The sequence below is a fragment of the Rutilus rutilus genome, assembly GCF_951802725.1.
Source record: "Rutilus rutilus genome assembly, chromosome: 6".
NCBI lineage: Eukaryota > Metazoa > Chordata > Actinopteri > Cypriniformes > Leuciscidae > Rutilus > Rutilus rutilus.
Window position 1 is genome coordinate 13,982,405 of NC_140214.1, and position 15,497 is coordinate 13,997,901.

Genomic DNA, 15,497 nt, shown 5'->3' on the forward strand with positions numbered 1-15,497 from the left:
CTGCCATGTGACAATCAGCGGCGCTCTGGAAGAAAAAAAATTGTGGTTATCGAATTGGTAGTAGAGAGTGATGGCTCAAAACAGAAGAACTGTTATTTAAACTTAAGGTGTATTACCTACTACAGACAACGTGAGTCGCGTTAAGTATTTTCAGAAAAAAGGTTTCATTTTATGAGCTACGAATAAATCTATGATCGGAATGCGATTAATGTGACTTGTGAATGCAAGCAGACAAACGTAACAGAGCACCGATCGAATCGGTCCATTTTTTACACTGGCAGCAACTGTCTTTGCAGGGCCAGCAACTCTAATACAAACTTTCTTAAATCAATTTGAATATATATTAAGAATATACAGTTTATTGTGTTACGTAATGAGACGCTGGATATTACATATAGCAAATATACCAGACGTCTCTCCGCGAGGCCTGTGATATGAATGAAACCTCACGTTGGGTTTAACAGCAACACCTTTGTGAACTAGCACCACTTAGCTAGTTAACGTTAGCTGCTGCTTGCTGGCTGAATTGGTAAGCCTATTAATAAACGTTTTTAACTAATCTGGTACTACTTGCGGTGAGTGTGGGATCGTGTAATGAAGTTTACTGGCATTATTCAGCCGAGCAACACATACCATACACAATTGGACAATACCGAGAACAAGATGTTGTGTTTCTTGCTTCTTTTCTTTTAGAGAATAGAATATATTTTTTTTCTTAGATGACTTTGGTTTTTTATTTTTTTTGCTCTTGGCTTGTTACAAGATCAACCTCTTCTTTGATATCAAAAGACCCAATTTATCTATTTATTTAGTCTTAATATTATCCTCATGGATCTGAATTTTTACTCGGATCTCTCTGACGGGACTGGTCAACATGTTGATTCTGAGTTTATGGAAAACTCGTCTTACAATGGATATGATTCAGTGAACAAGGTAAATTTTGACTTTGTGTGTTTAACATCTTTAGTTGAATATAAAACGTATATTTGTATTTAAAATTGCAGCATGTCATGTAGTGTTCGTTTGATCAATATGTCTGCAGGTAAATAATACACATCTTAACCTCTGTTTATTAGTTTGCAGGTGCCAATGAGTCATACCTGACCATCAGTGGACCTGGTCATCATTTTCTTGAGGTGGTGCTACTTTTGGTCATAATTAACTGGGTTAATTATATATATATATATATATATATATATATATATAATTTTTTTTAATTAATTAATTTTTTTATATATATATATGTGTGATAACATGTGTCTGTGTTATCATTTTATTTATGCATTTACTTTTGCTTGTAGAAAACATTCCATACACCCTGTCTGGGTGATGAAGAGTTTGAAATCCCAATCTCCTTGGATCCAGATTCTGCGCTCACCATAGAGGATGTGGAGGCCCATTTCGGAGAGCTGGCCGAACAGGCTGAGAGCTCAAGGGGTCCTGGAGTTGGAAATAGTCTTTCCAGTAATACTGTAGTTGGGGGGAATGATCCCTCTTTTGCCTCTGCTTTCATGAATCCGTCTTCTCAGGGCATAGAGCACCTGAGTTTGGGTGTTATTAACCAGCCGGGAGGAAGTGCACTACTGAGCTCAACTCTGGGTGTGGTAAGCTTTGTTGTTTTGTTTTTTCAGTGATCATTTATTTTCTTGCTTTCAGCTTGTTAGAATGGGCACTTGAATTGCTGTTAATGTAATTAGATCTTGAGTAAAGTATAGATTGGCACATCATATAATGATTATTTTTTTTGTCTTCTTGTTGTCTTGTTTTTTTTTCTGTAGGATCTTGGCCATTCTGTTGGCTCCCATTTTAATAGTTCCTCCTCCATGACTATTGATGTTCCAATAAACGACATGAGCCACAGTCTCTTAGGACACAATCAGCTCACCACCATAGACCATTCAGATCTAAGTGCTCAGTTAGGGCTCAGCCTTGGTGGTGGAGCCAAGTCACCTGACCAACCGCTGTCAACCACACCATCTCCTGCTGGGTCATTGCAGGATGAAGACATGGAGGACTTCAGACAAGTGAGTGTTTCAGTGATTTCATTGAATTCATGATTGTGGCACATTTTCTTTCTTCTTCCATTTTGCAAGCTATCCCTATTTCTGTTACAGAAAACCATGCTGGTAGACTACTCCTCAGCCTCTGCGACGATCATACCACACCTCCCCAACTTGACGGGTTCCGCCCAGCTCTCTTCTGCTCCTCCAGCTGTGGTGAGGAGGGTTGGCGGTAAGCCAGCCATGGTGCCTGTGACCACATTGGACACGGGGGCAACACTGGGAGGCAAAAAAGGAAAGAAGAAAAAAGATCCCAATGAACCACAGAAGCCAGTGTCAGCCTATGCTCTGTTCTTCAGAGACACCCAGGCAGCCATTAAGGGCCAGAACCCCAATGCCACATTCGGAGAGGTGTCCAAGATAGTGGCATCCATGTGGGACAGCCTGGGAGAAGAACAAAAACAGGTGGAGTATAGTTCTTTGAAGACTGACAGTGTTTGCAAAAAGTGCAATGCAATTCAAATATGCACAACTATTCAAAGATTTGGGGGCATATATATTTTTTTTTTGCTTGTTTTTTATTAACACAAAATATGATATCTTGAAGGTAACCAGTCAGTTGATGGGCCCCATTGACTTTCATAGTATTGAAAGTATTTTTTTCTTCCTACTATGGCTATTAAGTCAATAGCCATAGTAGGAAGAAAAAAATACTTTCAATACCAAACTTTGATTGGTTTGATTGCCAACATTCTTCAAAATATCTTATTGTGTTCAGCAGAAGAAAGAAACTCATGCAGGTTTGGAACAACTTGAGGCTGAGTAAATTATGACAGTTTTCATTTTTAGGTGAACTATTCCTTATAAGAATTTTCTACAAAAATATTAAGCAGCACAACTGTTTTCAACATTCCATTGGTGGGATAAACAGATGGTCCCACCCCAAATTCACACCACTGGCTTATACTGAATAAACTTAAGGTCAATTAAAAAGTCTGTAGACACACATTGTGCTGGAATTGCTTTAGATTTATAACAGTATTTCATAATTTGACAATGGAGTTGCATTTTATTTTTCCAAATATTCTCTCAAAGTATTAAAATAATGAATAGAACTGTTACCGTGCGTTCACACCGCCGCCGGCGAGAGCGTCAAAGTGGCTGGCCTGGAAGTCATTCATTTTCCGGCGAGGGCGGCGCGTCTTGGACTACGAGAGCGGCGAGAAGAGTCGAAGTCAGCTCAACTTTATGATAATAAGCTATGACGCGGTTCGGCAGCAACCAATCAGAATGTAGAAGTCCTCCGCTTGAGAGGATTCCAGAGAACGCAGTCAACTAATTCGATCTACGTCAGAGCGTCCCCGAATCTTTTTTACGGCGTCGTTGGCAAGGGGCGGCGTTGTGAACTGAATCTGAGGAATTGGATCTGTAAATGGTACATTTACATTCACATGCATTTTGTGTCATTTTGAATTTTTATGAACTTTTGCAGGTTTACAAGAGGAAAACCGAGGCAGCTAAGAAAGAGTATCTCAAAGCTTTAGCATCCTACAGAGCAAATCAACTCTCAAGAGTGAGTGAATTGTTTCTAGTTCTTCTTTTGAGTTTTTTTATTTTATTTGCTGTCTTATTTTATACTTGCTTTCCTTTATTTCTCATCCAGCCATCTTCTGAGGTGGATGATAGTGCTCCTTCCACTCCTCCCTCTGTCCCCTGTCCTGCACCCGTCATCCCTGCTCCTGCTGCCCCTGCCCGTCCACGCCTGACCCCCATCCCTGAGCAGAACACCATCACCAACATCTGTGCATCCAATATTATCCTCGACCTGCCTCAAGTCACCACCCGTTCCCGCACGGGTTCTCTACCCTTGGCCATCGGCCAGCCCCTGACCCCTAACCCCAGCCCGACACCCACTGTCACAAAAATCATCATCTCCAAGCAGATGCTGCAGGGAGGTTCTCAGCTCCACCACATCCCCACGTCCATGGTGACGGTGATTCCGGCTGGAGTTCGAGCCGTGCATCCGGCTTCTGCTGGACGACAGCCTCCACCACTGCAGCAGATGCAGGGCACCCCACCTCCGCCACGTCTGCAGCAGATGGTACAAACCCAAGCCCCGCCGCCTCTTCAGGCCAAGCCCCGTGGAGGGGCAGGAAGTTCTGTGGCCGTCACGGCTACGCCTCCACCGCCTCTTCAGATTAAGATTGTGCCCGCTTCAATACACTCGGACCTGTCCACGCCAATTATTGTTACTACAGCAACAAGTGCCAATCCTGTTATTTCCTCATCCACCATCTCAGCCTTAGCACATCCTGCCCCTGTTGAGGTGAAAGTGGAAGAGCCCAAAGAGGAGTTGGCCACTGGGACGGATGAGGCTCTGACGGAGGAACCCGAAGAGGTTTGTTTTTCCAATAATTACCATCAACAGCTACTGTGGTTACACTTTATTGTCCCTGTTACAGTGTAATTATAACAGTTAAGTACTGAGGGATGGCCAATTTATTTCAATAATTACTCGCCCTCATGTCATTCCAAACCTGTAAGACTTTTGTTCATCCTCGGAACACAAACGAACATCTTTTTGATGAAATCTAAGAGCTTTCTGACCCTCCATTGACAGCTATGCAACTACCACTTTGAGGCTTTTGAAGATTCTAACTGAAGTCTGACACTGTTTTTATGCTTAATACTATAAATATGCTCTACAAAACCTAAGTGCTATGCTATATAATTTAATGTGAGTGTGTCTATAGCCACATCGCTATGATCTCTCTCGACTCTCGTCGCTGTCATTTTTATTGTTTATTTTGTTATTGTATTAACATATTAATCCATGTTCACTACCAGTATTCAGCACAGGTATTTTAGACTTTATCACTAAGCAAAGAACGAACAAGAATGCTCTGTAATTTTATATCTGGGCCTTAAGAGATCAAACACAAGTACACAGCAAAGTTATTCAGAGTGTAGCCTAACTCTGCTTGTTTTATCCTGCTTTTTCAGATGGAGATGGAGGTAAGTGTTGCTCCTGCGGTCTCCTCTTCCACTCCTCTTGTGAATCTCTGTGTCCGCGCTGGATGCACAAACCTGGCTGTGGACAGTCGAGACTGGGATAAGGAGTATTGCAGCAATGAATGTGTGGCCACACACTGCAGGTGTGTTGTTGTTTTTTTTAAGGTGCTTTTTTTTTTTTGTACAGTCAGATTCCATTTACTAACCGTCCGTCCCTATTTTTACTTTCTTAACAGGGATATTTTCATGGCCTGGTGTTCAATCAAGAGCCAGAACTCAGCCACTGTCAAATAAATGAAACGAAATCCTCCTGATTCTGGGTCTTAGCATGCCTGGATGTGTCTTTTATAATAACACAACAGAATTTTACTGGAATTACTAGTGAAAGTTTAGTGTTTTTGTTGTAAATATCTAAGGCATGAAAATGGCAGTGGAAAAATCACTCTGTGAAAGGACAAATGATGTCTTTGTTACAACTGTGGATGAATATACTGCGAACATCATGTTTTGACATTTGTTTTCCTAGTTGAAACTGTCAGAAAAGGACATACAGTCAATATTGTTTGTTTTTTTGGACCTTGTATTGTTTCCACTCAGTTTTGGGCCAGTGGTTTATTTGTATTTTTTTTATGTATGTTACTAGTTAATGTGTTAAAGTGAGACAAATCTGAACCGTTGTATTATTTTCAAATGCAGTAATTTTGATTATGATGACAAATTTAAGAGTATTAGTGAACCTCAAACAGTAATGCAATCAGTCTGCAATTCTATTATATTTTCAGTTTTCTTGTGTTGTACTGACAGTGTCTTAGATCAGTTTTCACAAGTGCTCTTGTGTAAAATCTTTTTGCCTTAGTTATGGGGTTTTGCTGACTTTTTTTAGATTGTGTTACAGAAATTACTCAAGTATTAATAAAAGGCAGCCAAAATGGACTAAGTTTCAGAATTCACTGCAAACGTACCCATTTTAATGTGACACTCAAATGGTTGTCAGTGCACTACAAAAACTGCAGAGATCCCTGTTTTGCCCTGCTGGTAGAAACATAGGCTATATTATTTTATTATAGATCTCTGACCAGTATGTAGACAATTTAATTCGTAAGAATTTTGATTCTGAAAAACATAAATGTGACTGAATAGAGAGCACTTATACAAGTCGCAAGCTTTAAATAAATAAAAAATCCATAACAACAGATGGCATTTCTTGGCCATGTTCAAGGATGCATTATATGACATTCACAAAATTTCCTTTAATTTAAAAAGTATCCCCTAAGATTTTTTACTTGTGTTTAAAATGTATAAAACAAAAAAAACAAATGTGTATATATATAATGAGCAATTACATAATTAATCCATTTTCCTAACCGTGTTTTTGTCTTATCCAGAATCACTACGGTACACCTATAATAAGTGTTTATATTCAGACAATTTTAGACTGGTTCGGCGGAGTAGCCCAGTACCTGCGTGACACATCATAAACATAAACAGAGATAAGTAGTTCCGGTTGCAAGATTCATGCAGTTCTGTTTATTAACCACTAGAGCGCAAAAAGTTACGGACTGCAGCTTTAAATTAAACTTTTGATGATTTGATTAATTATTTGCTTTCAATAACTCCTGAAGTCCCCCTAGCAGCCCCATTTTGGGAAACCCTGATCTAGATCAGTTGTTGTGCAAGGTTACATTTAAAGAAGGCTGAAAATATAAATTTGCCACAAAATGTGTAAAGCAAATAACTATTTGTCCTTTCAAAGGCCCCCAAAAAATGTCTTCTATAAAATACTCTCAAAGATTACTGCCCCAGGAGACATTTGCATCTCCCAGTCCATAAGAAAAACAAGGTTTGGTTGGAATCATTTTCAAATTCACTGGCATGTTTTTACATTGAATTGCTCAAACTTTTGTTATTGGACGTGTGGAATAGTTTGTATGTCTTCAGTAAAGTTTCTCAATTGACTGGAGCTGTTGGAGATCATTGTCCATACTAATCATTCTATTGAGTTATATTCTCCAGAGAGAATACATATATATATATATGCTTTAGCCTTTTAATAAAAACAACCCATTAAACAAATATATGAGGTTATTGTTTATTCAAAAAGAAACTATATAGGTTTGTCATAATGGTTATGAGGAATGGTTAAAAACAAAAAGGATGTATAGCAAAAGCTAAGGTTGAAACCATTTCTTTTGTTTGCTGCAAACTCACAAATCTTACTACAAACGTTACTACATGTTTTTAATATCAAACTAAAATCATGTGATTGACAGCATGTTTAAAAAAAACAGTAAAAAAAAAAAAAAGTTAAGAATTAAAAAAAGCATGTTTATAAAACAATCTCTGATAAATGTTTGCTTGGTCCATACAAAGAGATCACATCAAATGTTAAAAAGTACAAGTAAAAGAAAGTGGAAATGGGAGCAATAGTCTGAGTAACAGCTTTTTTTTTTTTTTTTTGCTTTTTAAGAAGCTTAAAGTGAGCAAAGCGTGCTAAACAAGTAGTGAACAACAAGACTCTAAAGTATGTTGCTTTAAAAATTATTACAAGGACATATAAACCCCTGTGAATCCTGCAGCATCCAATTATCTCCAGTGTTCAACCACACACACACACAACAAATCCTCCTGAATGAGTCCAGACAGGCATGTTAAAAAGGTCCAGATTGTTTAAAAAGTCATTTTTACAAATAAAAGAGTTTAAAAGCATCATATAAGTATGAAAGTATTTACAGCAAGCAATAATTAGTCAAGTCTGTTTGTGTTGGACTGCAGGACTGAACCCTCTAAATGCCCTGGATATTTTACATTTAGCGGCATGAAACAACTGGAAAAAAAAATCTTGTTTTTCAAAGACGTGTATATGATTAGTACAGACGCGGTCAAGGGCAAAGACTACAACCGAAGAAAACTGTCCACAAACGATCCTAATCAACACGAGAAGAACATTTACAACGTGATATCAAGAAAAAAAAAAAAAAAATGAAACCTGAACACATAAAATGAGTCACCCCAATGTTCCTACATCCTGCCTGCTATTGTGCGTCTGACAACTCGGGTGCTAGATTTACCGGCTGGATCCAGTGGTTCCGATGCGAGGTAGAAATATGGCGTTTGGTTTAGGCCACACAAAAACATTTGTTCTGTTACTGAAGAGTTCGAAAGCTAACTGGCGCCGAATGAGTGAGTCTGTGTTTCTCAAGGTTCTTGACGATCCTAAAACCCTTCGAGCACAGGTTGCAAATGAAGGGCTTTTCACCAGAGTGAAAGCGCAGGTGAGCCTTGAGATTGTTTTTGAGACGGAAGCCTTTCCTGCAGTGTGGGCAGACGTGAGGTCTCTCTCCAGTGTGGAAGCGCTCGTGCCTTCGCAAGCTTTTCCGCAGGGCAAACGTCTTTTTACACTTTCTGCAGGAATACGGCTTTTCGCCCGTGTGAAAGCGCTCGTGACGCTTTAGGATCTTCTTGCGTTTGAACTTTTTGCCGCAGATCTTGCAGGCATGCCCTTGTGAGAGGACTCCCTGCAGGCGCCAAATGCCGTTCCCGCAGTCTTTAAAGCAGCACAGCCGACGTCCCGTATGGACACGCTGGTGGGCTCGCAGATCTTTGGGTGTAGAGAAGCATTTTTTGCTGGATCCGTTCGCCCTTTGCGCACTTGACAGCATCAGTAGGTTCACAAGTTGCACAGAACAAGGCCGTAACAGTTTGCAATCGAAAGGCGTTTGGCTCAGCTGGAAACGCACCTTCTTTGCATTCAAAGCACTATCACCTGATGCCTGGCTGAGTTCAGTGTCCTCCGCTGGGGTTTTGCTGGATTGAGGAGGTTCTAAGTGAGGTGACTTTTCAACAGACAGCGAAGAATTTACTTCCATAAGGCCATGGTCCCACTGGTTTATACTGTCAGTGGAAAGGTCAGCACTGGGAATGTTACCCAGAACAGAGCTGAATGGATGAGACTCTGGATCTACTATAGAGTGTGAAGATGTTTCCTCAAGAGCATCAAGTCCTTGAAGACCTAAGAGACCACAAAAAAAGCATAAAAAGGAAGAAATTTGTTTTCATTCTCTAGTAATTTCAGATTTTTTGTTTAATATTTTTGTAAATAAACCATTTACTTTTTTTGAGAATCAGTTTATTTCTGGATAGATTTGGAAGAAAATTTGCATTTTATATATATATATATTCAGCTCATGCAGTAAAATATAAAGGATTATAAATCAAGCTGGTCTAGTTTCTTTATACCATTTTCCTGAATTGTCTCTGGTTTCTTCAAGTCATCTGTCCATGGGGTTTCACGGATTAAGCTGTCTCCTCTCCCCACTCCAATCTCCTGAAAAACAGTAAACAATATATATGACTTGGTCAATAAGGGAAAAGAAATCTTTGATGCAGTATATTATAAATTCACATTAATATCTATTTGTTCTCTAGGTCAGGGTTAGTACAGGAACTGCAGGGGGTTTGTGAGTTAATGAAAAGCTTATAGTTAATTATACCCAAATTACCCAATATAAAATTAAAATAAATAAATGGGGTTTCAGGATAACTGGAATATAGCTGTGATGTTATTAAATAACTGTAGTCTCATGTGCTACATACTTCAGATTGAAACACGGGCAGCTTGTGATCTTGTGTTTTCAGCATCTCGATTTACTTTATTTATTACACTGTCGCATAATTTCTTACATTTTTTTCATTTCCCCAGTATACTACCAAAATAAAAGCTTGAGGATTCGAAAAGGTAAATAGCTTAAGGGTTTGAACTTTGAAAGTGAATAAAACTTTCTTTTTTTTTATTATTTATTTATAATTGTTTTATGAGAAGACAAATATTACTATTGTACCTTATGGTGTAAAATAAATTAATTAGCAAATATCCATTTATTTCACAGTACAATCGCAATTTACAACAGTAATATAGTTATTTTTATAATTAAAATAATAATAATAATAATAATAATACATTTGATTGGGTTCCCAAAAACACTAGTGTGAATGTGGACTGAGACTATCACAACTAACAAAGCTGTTTGTGTCAAGTTAAAGGGATACTCCACTTTTTTCGGAAATAAGCTCATTTTACATCTCCCCCAGAGTTAAACAGTTGAGTTTTACCGTTTTAGAATCCATTCAGCCGAACTCCGGGTCTGACGGTACCACTTTTAGCATAGCTTAGCACAGATCATTGATTCTGATGAGTCCAGTAGCATTTCTTTCAAAATGACCAAAGAGTTTCAATATTTTTCCTATTTAAAACTTGACTCTTCTGTAGTTAAACCGTGTACTAAGATCGACGGAAAATGAAAAGTTGCGATTTTCTAAGCCTATATGACTAGGAACTACTCTCATTCCAGCGTAATAATCAAGGAACTGTGCGGCTGTACCATGAGTGCAGCAGGCGTAATGATATGACGCAGCGCCTGAAAATAGTCCCCAGCTCGGTAACTTCTTCCAACGTGACCGGGACTAAGTTTGTCTAACCTATTAGACCTATTTTCAGGCGCTGCGTCATATCATTACGCCTGCTGCACTCATGGTACAGCCGCACAGTTCCTTGATTATTACGCTGGAATGAGAGTAGTTCCTAGTCATATAGGCTTAGAAAATCGCAACTTTTCATTTTCCGTCGATCTTAGTACACGGTTTAACTACAGAAGAGTCAAGTTTTAAATAGGAAAAATATTGAAACTCTTTGGTCATTTTGAAAGAAATGCTACTGGACTCATCAGAATCAATGATCTATGCTAAGCTATGCTAAAAGTGGTACCGTCAGACCCGGAGTTCGGCTGAATGGATTCTAAAACGGTAAAACTCAACTGTTTAACTCTGGGGGAGATGTAAAATGAGCATATTCCCGAAAAAAGTGGAGTATCCCTTTAAATAAAAATTCAACTTGTGTCTAGTTGAAAGAAATCTAAGAAGAGAAAATAAAAAATCAGCGCCACCTACAGTTTCTTTGAAGATTGTGCATGGAAGGTCAACCATGCATTGCAAATCCACTTCTTCTGGAGACTCCTTGCAGAGACTTTCAGAGGGAGAAAGCCCCTCCTCTCCTTTGGAATCCTGAAGATAAATCCTGTCTTTCTCAGTGGACACACACAGATCTGAATGGGGTTTCGGGGTGGGAGAGAATACAATATATTACAATTTAAAAACACTGTGTTCTGTGTCTATTACAGTGCTGCTAGTTTTCTTAGTGCACATTATTTGGGATCTTTTGAGCATATTGTCCTTTTGAAAATCATTTTAACTTTTACGTCTGAAAGAAGCAGAAGTCTGAGAACCAGCTCAATTTTGCATGGACATGTGAATAAACAACGTTCATAAAATATTTTGATCAAATAGTGTAATATTATAAGTTCTTATTTTATGAAAAGTCACAGGCACAACAAACTGCATTGTTTGCATTGAAACCAAGCAAGGTGGACTTCAACCCTGAAATATCAATCAGCACTACTGCTGCAACTACTTTTCTAAATATGGTAAACCATTTTAACATTTATTACTCCTTACAACTAAATAGTATTTATTTTATGTTACTAGTTATTTTTACAATTCAACACAAAGTGTGCACATCTAACAGGCAAAAAGGGTGCTCAACACACAAAAAAAAAGGTAAAAAAAGCAAGGAAACGTTGGCACACACCACTTCCTTCCTTTTTTACTTCCTTTTTTACTTTGTTGAACCAATCCAATAAATATTACCTTTTCAGTTTCAATAAGTAACTATTCATTACATAGTAGTACTTATTCCAAATAATGACTTGTATCTATTGATTTAGTCACTATTTGCTCATGTCTTTCAGTTTAGAGTACATCATCAGATCACGTATAGACTTAATAAATATAGACAATTAGACAAAATTAAAAGATACATAGTGTGTTCAAGCGTATCTCGCTAGCAGTTTTTCTATGACAAATCATTTACTTCAAGTACTTCTCTTCATTGCTGTATGTTATTATTTAATATCACTAGAAATGTTATTGCAAATATATCATATTCAGTAGGTTATATGTTTGGTGTACAGTAAAGAGTTAGTAATTCGGTTTTAGTACTTTTATTTTATAGCCTACTAGTAAAATTTAACTAAATACGAAACACTACTGGAATAGAGACTAATAGCAAAGGATGATGAAAGTATACTAGTATCTAATGAACTGAACTACAATATGCTAGAGAGTATAAAAAAATAAGTATAGGCGGTAACATAAAAAAGGTAATAGTTCGTTTTTAAGCAATGTATATTAAAACGGCTTGCCATATTCCACGACAGCCTTCTTCCGGTTTACTCCTGTTGAATTCAACTAATGTGGAAGTAAAGCCAAGCTACATGTACACAGCTAGAGAAGTGGCTGTTGTTTACGCAAAAACATACCCTGATGGTTGGACAGCAGTGTCTCTCCCACTTGCACACCGACGCTACAAACCATCTTGTCCGAAAGATTAGTCAATGCACTTTCCATATGAGCCCTGATGTCAGGGACACGCACCAGATCGTCTTTGATCTGAGCTTCTCTGTCGACCGTGCAGCCATGGGAATCCAATGCGCGTCCTTCGAAAACTTTCGTTATCTCCACGACGGCCACCTTCAGTAACACCTCCATAACGGCCGCCACCTCTGCTTGAAACCTGGACACGGACTGGGACATTTTGCTCTCGGTCTGAACATGCAAAATCTAAGTTATAATGCATAAACAAACGGATCGGTCGTGCAGTCGTTTGTGGTCACTATCCACATGGCTAAGATGGAAGTAATGGGCGTGTCTGCTGACATTCCACAATGACGTAGCACGTATTAACACGGGTGGCGCCAAATCCAGACGTCGCTTTTATATAGGAATGTTGATTGTAAAAAAATGTGTCATATGATAGTATGGATCATTTGGTTATTTATTCTAGAATATCTTTTTTTTAGAGTTTGTGTTTTGTTTAAATGCATGTTAAAACCATATTTAGCTCCACGGGCACGGAATACTATGTGGCCAGAGTAGAGGTCTGCTACCCGACCCGAGCCCGACGGGTCCCGAAAAATGTGCGGGTTTCGGGTCGGGTTCGGGTTAATGTTTATTGAACAGCCTCGGGTTCGGGTCGGGTTCGGGTTTGTAACTAAGAAAAACTAAATAGGCTATATATAGTTTGCGTGTCGTGTGCTTTGCCTGCTTGCTGTGTTGTGGTGACCGGCACACGAGAGAGAGAAAGTTGCGTGAGCAGATGTGCAATGTGTGCAATGCATAGGCTACACAGACCACAGACAGGCTCTCTCTCTCAAATTTGATATATATACATACCGTATTTTCCGCACTATAAGGCACACCGGATTATAAGGCGCACCTTCAATGAATGGCCTCTTTTAGAACTGTTTTCATATAGGGCGCACCGGATTATAAAACGCATAGAATAGAAGATACTGCAGTCAAACGTTTGACTGGGTTTGCGTTATGCAGTGGTCACCAACCTTTTCAAGCCTAAGATCACATCCAAAGTCCAAATGTAAACCAAGATCTACTACTTGCAAAAAATTATGAAAAAACAAGTGGCTGAGCTGTAAAACCTTGTTTATACTCGACGCGTCCGCATGAGCGCGAAGGTAATAAAAAAGTAATATCCGTCTGCTCGGGCAGATTCGGCTCATAGTCGTGCATCTTCGGATTCGGAGGCGCGCGCGCGGCAAAATTACGTCATTGTAACAGCGCGCGCGCCTCCGCATCCGAAGATGCACGACTTTGAGCCGAATCTGCCCGAGCAGACGGATATTAGTACATCTCATCACACCGGCACCCAGTTAAATCAGTTGTATGGTCTGGTGTTCAGTCTAAAACAAAACAGTTGCGTCAAGTAGCCTATAAATGCCTCGTCTGTTTGGGGAGGTGCGCGCGCAGTCAGCTGAGGCTCGCGCTCCGGTGCCAGGCGAAAGTATAAACAAGGTTTAAGTCAGCGGTTGTTTCACAGACAGATCCATATATAAGGTATTGCTGTTGTTCATTTAATTTGTTTAAAAATTCACATTTCATCCAGAGCGGTTTCTTCTCGCTAATATTTTGGGATTCACCTGCACGCCAAAGAAAATAAATTCTGTCAGCTGCCTACCGAGTTTGAATTTGATATAAAATGGTATTTATTTGCTGTGAGAAATAGAGTGGACCTCGGGTTCGGGTCGGGTTCGGGCTTAACATGTAAATGTAATTGTCGGGTCGGGTCGGGTCGGGTCGGGTTAAATGATCGCGGGTACGGGCCGGGTTCGGGCTTCAGTTTAAAGCCCGTGCAGACCTCTAGGCCAGAGTGACAATAAACCAACCAAGCCAATTTATTAAGCCTCTATATTTAGAGTTTAGTTGAATCGTAGATGGCACATTTCCCGAACCTTTTGACGTCCTGTGAAAAAAGAGCCACATAAGCTATCCTATGTTTTAGCTTAAGGCCTATTTGATATTTTTGATAAACTAATAAAAAAAAATACTGTGGGCTTCATTATATATAGTTGATCGAATTAAACACATCGAATGTGTGTACCCCATGTCAAAGGACTGTATCCACCCATTAAACTTATACAGCATTAATTATTTTGGTACAACTGACCACACGTGACCACAACCGCTCTTGGTTGGTCGTAACCCCAGTGACGGGTAGGTTTAGGGGCGGGGTTGGGGTAGGTCATCACATGTGGTCCGATACGAAACACATTAATACACAAACATAAAATTTAACAAAAAATATATTTGAAATTGCATATTTTATCTTTTTTATAATGTTTATATAAAAAATGACAAAATTACACGAATCAGGTATTTAAAGTCGTGATGAAACAGAAGTAGCAGCAGATACATTTTTTTTCTGTATTGTGATGTAGGCCTACAAAAAAGTATAATGGATTATTGAAAAAGGAAAAATGCAGGGCAGGGCAGGGCTGGGACTTGGTTCTATGGGTCAGTTATTATTGGATTTTATGATGTGGGCATTGCACCAAAAAATGGAGGCAGATGAACGCAAGCTTGCCGAGGTGGGGTTTAAACGGACTAAATTATGTGTCACCAGAGAGAAGTTTTCACACGAAGATCCAGTTATGACATTTTGTTTAAACATTACAAAGTCAAAAATAAATAAATAAATAAATTAGTAAATTTTCATTTCCTGTCGACTTAAAGGAATAGTTTACTTAAAAATGTAAATTCTGTCATCATTTTACTCACCCGCAAGTTGTTTCAAAGCTGTATGAATTTCTTTCTTCTGCTAAACACAAAAGAAGATATTTTGAAGAATGTTTGTAACCAGACAGTTGATGGACCCCATTGACTTCCATAGTAGGAAAAAAAAATACTCTGGAAGTCAATGGGGTCCATCAACTGTTTGGTTGCCGACATTCTTCAAAATATCAACTTTTGTGTTCAGCAGAAGAGAGAAATTCATACAGGTTTGAAACAACTTGAGAGTGAATAAATGATGACAGAATTTTCATTTTTAAGTGAACTATTCCTTTAAGCAGTAAAATGAAT

At 38.9% G+C, this 15,497-nt stretch overlaps 2 protein-coding genes across 3 annotated transcripts; one reads left to right on the plus strand and one right to left on the minus strand.

Annotated features, from left to right (window-relative positions):
- The first annotated feature begins 17 nt into the window (after positions 1–17).
- On the plus strand, positions 18–6,312 carry tox4a (TOX high mobility group box family member 4 a). 2 transcript variants are annotated; one of them, XM_084412646.1, is made up of 10 exons: positions 18–130; positions 813–933; positions 1,077–1,136; positions 1,302–1,604; positions 1,779–2,024; positions 2,115–2,465; positions 3,493–3,573; positions 3,664–4,398; positions 5,004–5,155; positions 5,249–6,312. In XM_084412646.1, exons 2-10 carry the CDS (start codon positions 829–831, stop codon positions 5,304–5,306), a joined length of 2,091 nt encoding a protein of 696 aa, XP_084268772.1. In that variant the 5' UTR covers positions 18–130; positions 813–828; the 3' UTR covers positions 5,307–6,312. The 2 variants fall into 2 exon arrangements, with proteins under 2 accessions (XP_084268772.1, XP_084268773.1); XM_084412647.1 differs by lacking the exon at positions 18–130 and adding an exon at positions 234–529.
- A 775-nt stretch (positions 6,313–7,087) lies between these two features.
- LOC311292843 (uncharacterized protein) lies at positions 7,088–12,813 on the minus strand. The gene is made up of 4 exons (XM_084412652.1): positions 12,383–12,813; positions 10,956–11,110; positions 9,249–9,336; positions 7,088–9,021 (listed from the first exon to the last, which is right to left on the minus strand). Exons 1-4 carry the CDS (start codon positions 12,654–12,656, stop codon positions 8,156–8,158), a joined length of 1,383 nt encoding a protein of 460 aa, XP_084268778.1. The 5' UTR covers positions 12,657–12,813; the 3' UTR covers positions 7,088–8,155.
- Positions 12,814–15,497: the final 2,684 nt, after the last annotated feature.

Coding starts and splice junctions, on each gene's coding strand:
- tox4a (XM_084412646.1), top strand. CDS start 829: ATGGATCTGAATTTTTACTCGGATCTCTCTGACGGGACTGGTCAACAT. Junction 2,466..3,492: donor TGGGAGAAGAACAAAAACAG/GTGGAGTATAGT, acceptor GAACTTTTGCAG/GTTTACAAGAGGAAAACCGA. Junction 4,399..5,003: donor TGACGGAGGAACCCGAAGAG/GTTTGTTTTTCC, acceptor CTGCTTTTTCAG/ATGGAGATGGAGGTAAGTGT.
- LOC311292843 (XM_084412652.1), bottom strand. CDS start 12,656: ATGTCCCAGTCCGTGTCCAGGTTTCAAGCAGAGGTGGCGGCCGTTATG. Junction 11,111..12,382: donor ACTGCTGTCCAACCATCAGG/GTATGTTTTTGC, acceptor AACCCCATTCAG/ATCTGTGTGTGTCCACTGAG. Junction 9,022..9,248: donor AGAGACAATTCAGGAAAATG/GTATAAAGAAAC, acceptor GTGGTCTCTTAG/GTCTTCAAGGACTTGATGCT.